The 12,524-nt window shown below is 41.3% G+C and overlaps 1 protein-coding gene across 1 annotated transcript; it reads left to right on the top strand.

Annotated features, from left to right (window-relative positions):
- The first annotated feature begins 4 nt into the window (after positions 1-4).
- lonrf1l (LON peptidase N-terminal domain and ring finger 1, like) lies at positions 5-11,801 on the top strand. The gene is made up of 12 exons (XM_034534520.1): positions 5-779; positions 3,383-3,492; positions 4,610-4,732; positions 6,096-6,281; positions 6,405-6,618; positions 6,920-7,025; positions 7,147-7,261; positions 7,369-7,490; positions 7,595-7,753; positions 7,924-8,086; positions 8,339-8,491; positions 10,053-11,801. Exons 1-12 carry the CDS (start codon positions 173-175, stop codon positions 10,209-10,211), a joined length of 2,217 nt encoding a protein of 738 aa, XP_034390411.1. The 5' UTR covers positions 5-172; the 3' UTR covers positions 10,212-11,801.
- Positions 11,802-12,524: the final 723 nt, after the last annotated feature.

The following is a 12,524-nucleotide window of genomic DNA, read 5'->3' as shown; positions in this document are numbered from 1 at the left end:
TGCTGTTCACGTGACGGTGTTTTTTTTTTTTAATCTAACAAACGTGTGTCTACGGGAAAGTCGGTCCTCTACACTGTGAAGGAACGCAGCAGCTATAGAAATGAGTAGACACGTTAAGAGAAGAAACCCTGAATCTACATAACATTTTATTTTTCTATATTTTGACGCTGCAATGTCGCTCCAACCGCAAGTGGAGGACGCGCAGGGTGCGAGAAGCGCCTTCTTCATCGGCGCTGACTCGGACAACGTCTTGGAAGAGCAGGACCACCATCCCCTTATACTACAAAAAGCCAAAGCTCTGGCGTCGAAAAACTGCCTGAAAGAAGCCATTGACCTGTTTTCGGTGGCTATGCGGTACGGCCCCGTGCAACCGGAACAACTGGGCACCTTGGTGGACTGTATCCTCCGCAACTTCAAGAGACAAGCGGCCGGGCCGCACTCACTTTCGTGTCGCAGTCGGGACTCGGAGGAGAGCCGCGAGGAGGACGTGTTCGACTGCCCCAGCTGCCACCGCTTTTTAGGCGAACCTGTGACGATAGCCTGCGGACATTCGTATTGTAAAAGGTGCTTACAGAGACAGCTGCTCTCCAAATGCAAGCTGTGCAGCGCGGCCGTCGGCGGCGGCGAGGAGAAAGCGAACGTCATTCTGTGCGGACTTTTAGACAAATGGTTCCCCGACGAGCTGAAAAGGTCGAAAACGCTGTGCGAAGTGGACGAGCTCTGTAGGAGAAGACGCTACCACGAAGCCGTGTCGTTAGCTACCGATGTCATCCAGGGTGGTGAGTATTACAACAAAATGAGCCTCCGTGCATGTTTTCAGAAGCGGAGGTGTGTTCCGGTGATGCGTCCGCTGCGCACTCTCAGTGAGCATGACCAGGAACATGAATTGTCACTGGGACGTTTCCGTGTAGAAAGAAGACATTTGCACATGATACAGCAGTCTGTTGTTTTATTGTTCGGGGACCAGGGTCGAGTTAGTTCTACTGACCCACATTTTGAAAACCAGTAACGGTTTTACCAGTCTGTTGCCAGCCTCCTCCCACAAGCTGTAGTCGAGCCTGCTTATGAAATTTCACAAACTGAGCATGCGCGACACAGCGCAAGTTGCGTAAGTCGTGACACGCAGTGAGGCATGTTTTGTAACTTACTAAAGGACATTTGGATGTTGTAACTATTATGGCCGTCGTGAGCTACTTTCATACGTACACGTACGTTTCACATGAGCACAAATGCGCCATTCATGAGGCCGGTGGTCCAGCCTCGGCCGGGCAGTGAGTTAACTCTTTGTAACAGATCCTAACGTGTATGCAGTGAGAGAAACGAAGCTATCTTTGTTTCAAATGATTTACAGTTAACAAGTCAGTGTTTTGTGGCAGCTCGAGGCATATCCCAGTAATTGTTGCAAAAGCTTGTGCTTCTTTCACCATTCACAACAATGATCTCAAGTGCCCTTGAGCAAGGCACCAAGCTGTTCCAGTGGAAGTGACCTGAAGTTGGACACTACCTGTTTGTCCACTGACCAGTTCCCTGATTAAAAGAGCATGAAGTGTTGTGGTTATCATGGCCTGCCTGCGTTAGGGTCTCGAGAAAGTAGTTGCTAGTTTAGTTTTGTTACACTTGCGCAGAATCCCAAATAACCTCAAACCAGGTGGTTATGAGCTGTAAATGGCATTTCTATGTATTGTTATCATAATGTGACATTTGGGAGGCCCAATGTGCAGCACAGTGTAGATTGATTACATTACATTTCATTTTAGCTGACGCTTTTATCCAAAGCGACTTACACCGTAGACACAGCTACAGGGAGCAATTTGGGTTTAAGTGTCTTGCTCAAGGACACATCGACATGGGCTAGCAGAGCCGGGGATCGAAATGCAGCTCCTCTGATTAAAGGTTGGACCTGCTAACCACTGAGCAGATTCACATCTAATTGCCCACACCCAGAACAATAGATGTCTGGTTGTCTGACAGTTTGGCTGGAAATGGTCCTGGACTTTCACCCAGTTTATGGGAGTTTATGGAAGGCATCCATGGAATCTGGGTCAAATGATGTAACACAAATGTAATGCTGCTGTAACTTGTACCTTGGAAATTGAGTCAAAGACGTCGGCTACACTTCTGCGTTATAAGAATTTCAGTGACCCTGACATCAATGAAATGACTGACAACATTTAAGAGTTCAACATTTACCTTTTTTTATAACTCAAAATATTTGCTCAATGACAGATCGGGACTGTGGAAAGGCTGTATAAACACGACATGCCTTTGCAAAATGTGGTTACACAATCCACTGTGTACCTGCATTAAGTTACTCAGTTAGATTTACAAAAAGGGCACTAACTGATTGTCTACAGTGTACAGGATCTAAGGTTATGCGCCCACTGGTTCTGCCCTGGGACCTTTGAGGCATGTCATACCCGCTATTTCCTGTCTGCCTTTACTGTCCAGTTGAAAATGCCCACAATAATGTAAGAAGAAAAAAAAGAAGTTATACATGTTATTTCGAGGTCAAATGAGGGTAACTGGTGTGGACCTTTCTGACAAGACAGTCACTTGACATCGGGTCAAAGATGCACACGGTGGCAGTTAGTAAAAGATTGCTTTTGACAGTTCTGGTCCTCAGAGCTGCAGAAAACCCGGGAAGCAAACTGCCTGTGGTCCTGCTCACATTAGCATCTGCTAACATCAGAACAATTAACTTACCTCTCACTGAGACAAGTGGGTTTAATACAGTATTTGGAATGGTGAGACTCAAAACTAAGTGACATAGTTGAGGAATGTCAAATGTCTGCTTTTAACATGATCCACATTCATTGAAAGTCATGGACACGTTTATACTTAATTACTGTAAAACCCAAAATACTTTAACCATCGAGTTGGATTAGGCTAATATGCCTCATATCGTTTGCTATTGATTTTGACTACATGCCAGTACTTGTGGCCCCTTTTTAATGTAATATTTTCACAGATTCTGGAAAGATGTTCTTCCAAGAAATCAATTGATCAAACAACGTTCCTCCTTTATCATGCATATTTGGCATAGATAATCCATCATATCTCCTGAAATTATTTGCGTGTCATGTAGCTAAGTAGCATATGACATGTGAACTGACAGAAAAAAACTTTCTTTTGAGTTGAACACTACCTACCCTTGCAAGTAGAACATGTTGGAGGTTTCCTCAATAAATTATAGACAGTTTAACCTAGTCAATATTATTAATATTATGGTGTATCTTGTGTTATGTTGATAATAAGACATTTATTTTTGAATGATATTTGTTTAAACTAAAAGAATGTGCTTTCTGACATCTAAAGATGAACACTCAAATAAAAACCTTTTCTCATCGCGAATAAAGATTTTTCTTCCCCACTTCTCCTGCAGATTCAGAGACGATGGCCGCAGCACGACTGTCTCGGGCGGAGGCATACATGGCTCTCAAACTGTACCGTTTGGCTTTGGAGGACACAGAAAGTAGTCCCTGTTCTGCTGAGGTAAGTCGCTCACTGACACTGCAGTCAATTGTGATCCTATGCTACAGAAATGTTATTTTGGATTGAATTGTATTCTGTTAGGCATGTGGTCACTTTTGGTATTTTGATAAGAGGAAAATCAATGTCCGATTAGGCACCAAATCTCTGCCTGGCATATCCAGGTTGTGTATGCATGCTCACTTGCATTTACTAAGGAGAGTCTGCCAGTCACTCTTTTCTGATATATTAGTCCGCCAGTCATTATGAAGATAAACTGTATTTTAAGATTGCCACACACAAGGCCACAGACGGTGAACACCTCATTTGTCATGTCATGGGAGCTTAGTGACAAATTCATTTTATGCTAGTTTACATGTCATTTAGCTGACGCTTTTATCCAAAGCGACTTACAATCATGTTACATTCATACACTGTAGACACAGCTACAGGGAACAATGCAGGGTTAAGTGTCTTGCTCAAGGACACATCGACTAGGGCGGGGATTGAACTGCAAACCCCCTGATTGAAAGACAGGCATGCTAACCACTGACCACTGACCCACAGTCGCCCCACTTAAAGGTGAAACGTTGCTGTGTTTCTTAGCAGCTGAATTCATCCCAGTCTAAAAATCATTTCTTAGGATTGGCTTTGCTTGTTTTTGTGGTTACAAGCCTATTTTTAATAAGCAGCCATTTTTTGTGTTGTATAAAAGGCCTTTTCAGAGGGTAAGTAGTTACAAGAGCATCGTGATTAAAGAAGGTTTTCTAGACCACAATTCAGAATGCAGTGATTAAGCAAACATTCACTATTACATTTGAGACCAAATGTCTGTGTTGAAGCGTTGGATATTATTATTCACAGTGAAAAGTATGCCATGCATATGTCATATGGATTTATTGGCCAACATTGAAGTATTTCATAGAGACTTCTTTGAGTTTAAGAAAATGGTGGTCTGTCTGTTTTTAAAAACAGTTCAGCATATTTTGGAATCCGTTGTTTTTAAGATGCATGTAAAGCATGAACACCTGCCATCAAGAGTTTTGTTGTTAAAGATGGACATTGCATGAGAGTGAATACACTTTGAAACACAACTGTTGGTACAGAAGTATAACTTTTCTCTTTCCGTCCTTCCTTTCAGGCTTTGTTTAGGAAAGCTATGGTGCTGCACGAGATGGGCCAAGTCGACGAGTCTCTCCAAGTCTTCCTCCACTGCCTGGCTGTAGACGAGGACTTCCCCGGTGCTAAGAGACAAGTGGAAAAGGTTCGATAAATTAAGTCAAAGGACTTATGACTAGTCTGCTGACAATGTGGGAAGAGAAAGAAATCCTTAAGTCCGAATTAGCTTTCATGGAATTTGACTCCGGTTAAACGTACGCTCTCGTCGTACATACATGTAATTTACATAACAAGATGAATATAAAAAGACATTAAAGACAACAGAGTAGCAACAGGTATGTACAATATAAAAACAACAACAGTGACAATGAATTGGGGATGTTAGTGCAGAAAGTGGTCATACTGCAAATAGTGCAGATGGAGGTGTCTGATTCATTGTTCATCAGAGTGACGGCCAGTGGGAAAAAAAAGATTTTAATAGGATTTACACCGTACATTGTCATCTATTTATAAACAATGTCTGGTGTGTCCTTTCACAGTTAAAACATTTGTCACTTTTTACAGTCGGATGTCTATATTTCGCCTTTCTCTCAGCCACAAAGGTTGTCCAGTCTTTCTATAAACTTTATTCATCTTGAGGTAATTGCAGTGCAGCAGTTGCAATACAAAGTGGGAAGAGTGCCAATATAATGTATCAGGTTACAATAATGTACATATGAGGTGCAAATCCAATGTATACAAGTGAAAATAAGGTTAACGGTTGGGATCAGTCTTAGTCTCTGTCATGGAATTGCATAAGTTGTGGATCAGGACTTGTGACTCTGTGTAATGACATTAGTACCACTTAATAGATTGACCACATGATTGTATTTACGTAAGAGCTCCACAGTTGACCCCTGGATGCAGTACTACATACCTTTTTGTTGCATTGAGTTGTTAATGCTGCTCAAGTTTAGTGTAGTCATCTCTGAATCATCATTGTATAATGAATCATACACGATGACATTAGTCATCTCATACCAGTTTTCACTTGGTATAAAGTTTCAGAAATTGATTGGACCTTTTTGTTAATGGTTGCTGGTTATATTGACTTCTTGTTTTGAATTCCTTATCATTCTGAACCAGAAAGAGACACTGCTTAGGCGAGACATCAATCTATAACGGTGTGAGAGTCAGATGGCGTGCATCAATAGCATGTCAAATTTGTGTCGCCTCTAATCCCATATATAGTCTCGAAGACCTTCCCAAAACCCAAATAATGAAAACAGCTAATTAATGCAATGGAAAATGACAAGATGAGAGGAAGTTTCGAGCTTTTGTAAAAGTAAAACGTGTTGTTTAAACATGTTTTTAAAGTGCTCGACTTTTCCACTAAACCTAGCAATTATAAAATAACAGAAACTTTGATTTAGTTTGTGCACCCCAAATACTTTTCAAACATAAGATATAAGATTATATTATTAATATAACAATTGTGTACTTGCTGACAAACTGAATGCTTTTTACAGATCCTGTGTGACTTGCTCTCCCCCGCTGATGAGAATGTCAAGGTCGGCCTGAGGGAAACGACACAGAACACGTCACCTCACTTGCGTAATAAAACCCTCGTGACCGAAGCTCAACCACCGAGCCCGGTCCAAAGACAACACCAGGTCCGCGCCGCCTCGGCACACAACCATCTGGAAAGCCTTGAGGTACTAGCAGACTGAGTAATGATATCACATTGTTTGAAGAATAGCTTCAATGCTTTTTGTCATCACAGGTTTATAATAGAATCATCATTAACATCTTAACCGTGGTCTTCTTTTGTTATTCAGAAACGGTGGGAAAGCCTGGAGCGGCCCGGTCTGGGCAGAGCTCATTCGCTACGCGCGCATGGCTCGAGTTGTGGCGAGGAAGGGCTGAAGAGAGTTTGCTCTGCCCCTCAGCTGGGGGACGAGGACAAGGGAAGCCTGCTGAAGAGGAAACTGTCGGTGTCGGACACAGAACCCTGTGTTGTCGACACTGGAAATAACAAGCTTAAAAAACAAGGTCAGTGGCCAACGCCACCGTTCTACTGCTTTCTGTTCTTCCTAATGTTTTAATTTCAAAGTAAAATCTCTACTGTTTCTGTTCTGTTAACACCAATATATTTTATTAGAACTCAAAACATATAATGGTAGTCAAATTAAGCTGAATTAGACACTTAAATATGGACTATTTACAGGAATAATGTACAATAGGTTGGGGAGACACTCAATCCAAATGATTGAACGTATCTCATTTACCAACAACCTATACAATGACTATAGAAAATGAATTGTGAAATGCTTCCTTCTTTGGTTGACTTAAGGTGTGGTGAAAGGCTCCAAACACAAGGTCGCCGAAGCTAAACCCTGCAGAAGTATTCCTAAGGACCTGCTGGACCCCAATGACTTGGAGTGCTCTCTCTGCATTAGGTAAGCTCACACTAGTGGGCCAGAAGCAGACATTTACAATGAAGTTTACATGCATTGTACACTTGTAAATGACTGAGGAGAAACAATTGACAATTGAATGTTGCATCTCTGATCAATACAGGCTGTTCTATGAGCCTGTGACTACACCATGTGGCCACACCTTCTGTAAAAACTGTTTGGAGCGCTGCTTGGACCATACGCCCCAGTGTCCCCTCTGTAAAGAGAGCCTGAAAGAGGTGAGACTCTTTGCATGTATTGAATCTGGATATTTGTCTTTTTGTGCTGAGTAAAACACGTGTTCCTTGCTTCCTGTTTTAATCAACGCATATCCCACTGTCTCCAGTATCTAGCATGTAGGAATTACTTAGTGACATCTGTCTTGGACATGCTGATCAAACAGTATTTAAGTCAGGAGTCTGCAGAGAGGACTAAAACACACTTGGAGGAGACCAGTGAGCTTTCTGAGTAAGCCTTTCTGTCTATGGCCTGGTTAATTCCAATGTTGATCCTTTTTGAAGTTTCTGAAGCAGAAGTTTAAACATTTGTTCTACTTATCTCCCGCTGAGCAGTCTGACGAAGAATGTGCCTATCTTTGTGTGTACCATGGCCTACCCCACCGTGCCTTGCCCCCTGCATGTCTTCGAACCACGTTACCGCCTCATGATTCGCCGCTGCATGTACACGGGCACGCGGCAGTTCGGGATGTGTATAAATGATCCCCAGAAAGGGTAAGCATACAAGCAAAACACACACTTGCAGGCACATTTATTTGTATGAAATATAATATGATATTGCAGGACCTTAATACCAGACTTATCTCCATTTTAAGAAAAGAGTTTCCGTTTAGGACATCAGCGGAACCACTGGTGCAAAACTCAAATTGTGTCCTTCCCTGCAGCTTTGTAGATTTTGGCTGCATGCTGACCATCAGGACTGTCCATTTCCTCCCTGACGGCCGGTCAGTAGTGGACACCATTGGAGGAAAACGCTTCCGGGTAGTGTCCCGAGGAATGAAGGATGGTTACAGTATTGCTGACATTGAGCACTTGGGTGATATCAGGGTAAGAACCCCGATAACATTTGAATGATATCAACAGCATGTTGTGCTGTTATAATCATACTCTGCTCTAAATCTGTGTCTTAGATATGAAACCACGTTTCAAGTCTAGAGGGGTTGATTCTGAGAGGGGTGTCACTTTAAGTAGATTTGTTTTTAACATTATCATTCATTGCCTATTCTTTTCAAAGGAATGTATTTTGAAGTTCAAACAATCCAAAAGTGACTGATTGACTGATTGATTATTTTCCATTAGGTTGAGAGCAGTGATGAGCTGCAGAGACTACAAGAGCTGCATGATGCAGTCTATGAACAGGCCCGTGTCTGGTTCCAGAACCTCAAGATCCACTTCCACAACCAGATCCTGCAGCACTTTGGGCCAATGCCAGAACGAGAAGCTGACATCCAGGTAAACATCCCACCCTCTACTTCCATCAGTAGAGATGTGTCTATTCTTGTCCAGATTAGTTTAGATGCCTGAATCGGAGCCACATATTCCCACAGATCTTTGGGCATGTTTAAACAATAGAAACATGTTTTTTTTTTCTCCTTTTTATCAAGGATTTACTTCCAAATACAGTGGTTCCCTTGCATCTGCTGTCTTATTACGCGCACATATTTGCACCTCGCTGATATATTGGAGGGTTGGAATGTGTGGCTGTCCTTGGTCGTATTAGATAGAGTAATTAGAACAAGAAAACTGGAAAATGATACCTTGTACCTAATTAACTCTGCGGTGTCTCCCGGGATAAGAACTAAGACACGGTGATATTAGCAATAGTCGCTGCTGGAGGCATTCTGGTTCCCGGCGGTCTGTCTGCTTTCTCATGAATGTGTCTCAGGAATTACAGGTTGAAATTTCTTCAAATCTGACAAACATCAATAGGGACTTGAGGATGAACTGATAATAGTGGTCCAAGGTCAAGGTCACTGTGACCTCACTAAACACATTTCTGGGCGTAACTCAATAATGTATATGCTAATTGTGACAATTTTGAACACGTCGGAATTTCTAAAAGGATACAATTCTGAGGCGATGACATTTTTAACAGACGTGGATGTAAACTGCAACTTGACTGGTTGGCTGAGGCATACAACTGCGAGGCGGTAATCAATAATGATAATAATGCATTTTATCTGTAAAGCACATTCTAGTTATACAGTTTGTAATTTGTGAAAATACTCTGCAGCAGTGAGTTTGGCAGCATGTCACATCTCAACAGTCGGGGGTGCAGAGTCGGTTGAGAGCAAGAAGTAATAACCTTTTCAAATATCCAGATAATCAAAGCAACACTATATATCATATTTTATATTTATTATTATCGGTATCAACTGAGCTCGAGCACTACTTTTCTTCAAAACACTGCAGGGGTAGTAAAGCTTTTATTACCTCATCTGGCACGGCAAGACTCTGCCGATTCTTAGACTAAAAATGGATCATCTTGTGACCCACTTGCATTCAGGGGAAGCTCATATTACCATGGATTCACCTGCTTTAGAAGTCATAATACCAGAACTTAGTTGTTGTGAGTGCTCAGCTCCGGCTCATAGCCTACAGGGTTGAAAGGGATTACAGATCCACTCTTAGGACAACCGAGGGGCGGAGTCCATTGACGATATAGGCTAAAGAGCTTTATGGGTGCTTCATACCTAATCCCACCGGCCCTGTTGCGTCAGAAGAGTGGCATGAAGAGAATTCCCAACTCTACCACACACACCATACAAGAAAAAGAAAGGGAAAAAAAATTAGGAATGTTGGTGTAATTCAGAAGAACTATTGGGTCTGATGGCCAATGTAAAATGTAGCACAGTGTGTATAATTCACTGGAAATCCTTAGACGTGTTAAGCACATTATGAAACTGGCTCAGGCTTTTTTCAGCTGTGTAATTCTGACACAGACGTGAATTCCTCTGGCAGAAGTGTTCCACAACTTTCACACAGGTCTAATACTGGTCCTCCTCTCTGGTAGGAAACTCCTAATGGTCCCGCGTGCTGCTGGTGGCTCCTGGCTGTTCTGCCCATCGACCCACGGTACCAGCTCTCTGTCCTCTCCATGACCAGCCTCAAAGAACGCCTGGTGAAGATCCAGCACATCCTCACATATCTGCAGAGCACCCCCAACAACTAGAGCTTCCTCTTCTCATCCCCTGCACAAATCCTTTGGACTTAAATGACATTCAAGCAACCCAGTATTAACACCACTTTTGTTTCTTCTGCCATTTAATCATCTCCAAGACAGTTCTTTATAAAAGGCCACAAGATAAAATCAAAGTTGAAACATCCTTGAACTGTGGATCACTGAAACCAGAGAAGTGGCCAATCCACCTCAGGTATACTTCCACTGATGCATCATTTAAAAAGAAATAAGAGAAATATCACGGCAACTATTCTCATCTGCTATCGTTCTTAAGGCTGTTCATTTCCTTAACAACATACTTGAATGACCTTGTGGAACTGGGAAGAGCAGCTACTATTCCAATTTGTTAATATTTTGTTGATACTGTTGAATTTGACGACAGAGAGTAGTCTATCCAACAATCAACCTTTTAGTGTACCTTCTTGAAGCGCTGAGGCACAAAGAATATTATAGTTTGTGTTGAATCATCTCTGTTGAGATCTTTGAAAATTACCTTTTTGGCTGCTGGCTCTGAGATTTATGTTAATGTAGAGGAGTGAGGTAATTCTGTGAAACTAAATCCTGAATGCTGAAAGTCCAAAAATGTGAGAGCAAGACATGGTTTAGATGAACCATTGAAAAGAGATTTGTGCAAAACCAAGTGCAACTTAAGGCCAGCATATGTTTACCAAACACTTGTGAAAGTATTAATCTATATCTTCTGAGCATCGCGTTCTTTCTAACTCCCTTCTCCCACATGCCATGCACAACGCCCGTCACTGCCTCCTTAGTAGTGGCAAGGACTCTCTTGTTGAAAGAATGAGACGATCTGTGTTTCTTCCCATCGTTCCCCACTTTGAGTTTCTTCCAAGTTGTTAGCCATTTCTATTGCCCTGACATCAGGTCAAAGAACTCTCACAGTGCTGAAAGCTCAAAGCTTTTTAAATGCTTTTCTTCCTCTCAAAACTAACCATACATACAACTTATCTTCCAAAACGTTGGTTTCATATGGACCTTTGGAGATCCTGGTGAAGGTCAAGGATTAAGTGTTGAAGGTTCAGTGGTTCTGTTCATGTATTATTTGTCTGTTTTCTGAACCAAAAGATTCAGCTACCCGTTACATCAGCATATACTTAATTCATTTATAGGTAAGAATACTATTTGTACATTCTTCCCATGTGTTTGTATGACAACTGTTAAGGAGGTCTTGCAATATTCTGACAAATCAAAACCAGACAAACAGTTTGCATACAACTGATGGGTGAGCGTTGTTCTTCAGTCAGAGCTGATCTTTGTTTACTTGGAGGACTTTACTTGCAGTGCTTCAGTCAGGCCTGCGTTTGCCTTAACACCATTTTGCATTGTGATTTGAATTATACTATATGTTGGCTTTATTTCCATTCCTTTTTCCCATAGTGAGAAGTATGTTTTAATAGTATTTTTTAAGTTGGTTTAAGGCCCCATTTGTTCACAATGTGTATAAATAAATATTAAAGAAACACAATTCAAGTCAAGGCTGTTATATTTAAATCATCTGTAAAGACGCTTTTTGGACAGATGTTTAAGTTATCAATTTTCAATTATAAATGCACTTTTTTTCAACTTCTGCCTCAGTGTACACTGCTTGATCAATGTCATAGAAGGCGCTGAGCAATCTAGCGGCATGCGGTTTTACCTCACAGTGAGGACCTCACTTGAAGCCCCAAAACATTGGATTCAAATCAAGTATTTCTAAATAACATTGACTATGAATGAATTAAAACATATCTATGTATTATTTATCAAGAGTTTCAACACAACAACTCAACTCAGGACTGTGTGGGTGTGGTTTTATTATATATGACAGTAACCATACTAAACATATCAGATTCTAATTAAAATGTTGCTAAATTCTGTTTGGTCCATTGTAGTATGTGACATCACATTTTCCCAACAGAGCCCCTTCAGTCAGAAGAACATAGAGTAGAGGAAAAACTATAATGTGAATACCGGCAGAGAATACCGAGTCCATGTAGAGTAAAGATGACACATTTATGAGGAAATTATATATATATATATATATATATTTGTATATCCATGAACCTCAAGTTAATATGTAATTGTGGGTAAAGAATATTAATCTGGCGCTCTGAAGAGTCTGTACACATTCTAACAACAAGGGGGCGATAATGCAGCATTATTGTTCCATACATTGAAGCGTTTCATAACTCACCCTTTACCCTCAGTACTCACTAAAACTTAACTTTTGTAATGAAAATATGAACAAAGCTCTTTGACTACATGTGTGTCTTTTTACAATCATACATTACAAATGCATAATGTCAC

This window comes from Cyclopterus lumpus, chromosome 1, assembly GCF_009769545.1.
Source record: "Cyclopterus lumpus isolate fCycLum1 chromosome 1, fCycLum1.pri, whole genome shotgun sequence".
NCBI classification, from domain to species: Eukaryota; Metazoa; Chordata; class Actinopteri; order Perciformes; family Cyclopteridae; genus Cyclopterus; species Cyclopterus lumpus.
This window is presented reverse-complemented; position numbering and strand designations above follow the sequence as displayed.

Coding starts and splice junctions, on each gene's coding strand:
- lonrf1l (XM_034534520.1), top strand. CDS start 173: ATGTCGCTCCAACCGCAAGTGGAGGACGCGCAGGGTGCGAGAAGCGCC. Junction 4,733..6,095: donor CTAAGAGACAAGTGGAAAAG/GTTCGATAAATT, acceptor TGCTTTTTACAG/ATCCTGTGTGACTTGCTCTC. Junction 6,282..6,404: donor ACCATCTGGAAAGCCTTGAG/GTACTAGCAGAC, acceptor TTTGTTATTCAG/AAACGGTGGGAAAGCCTGGA.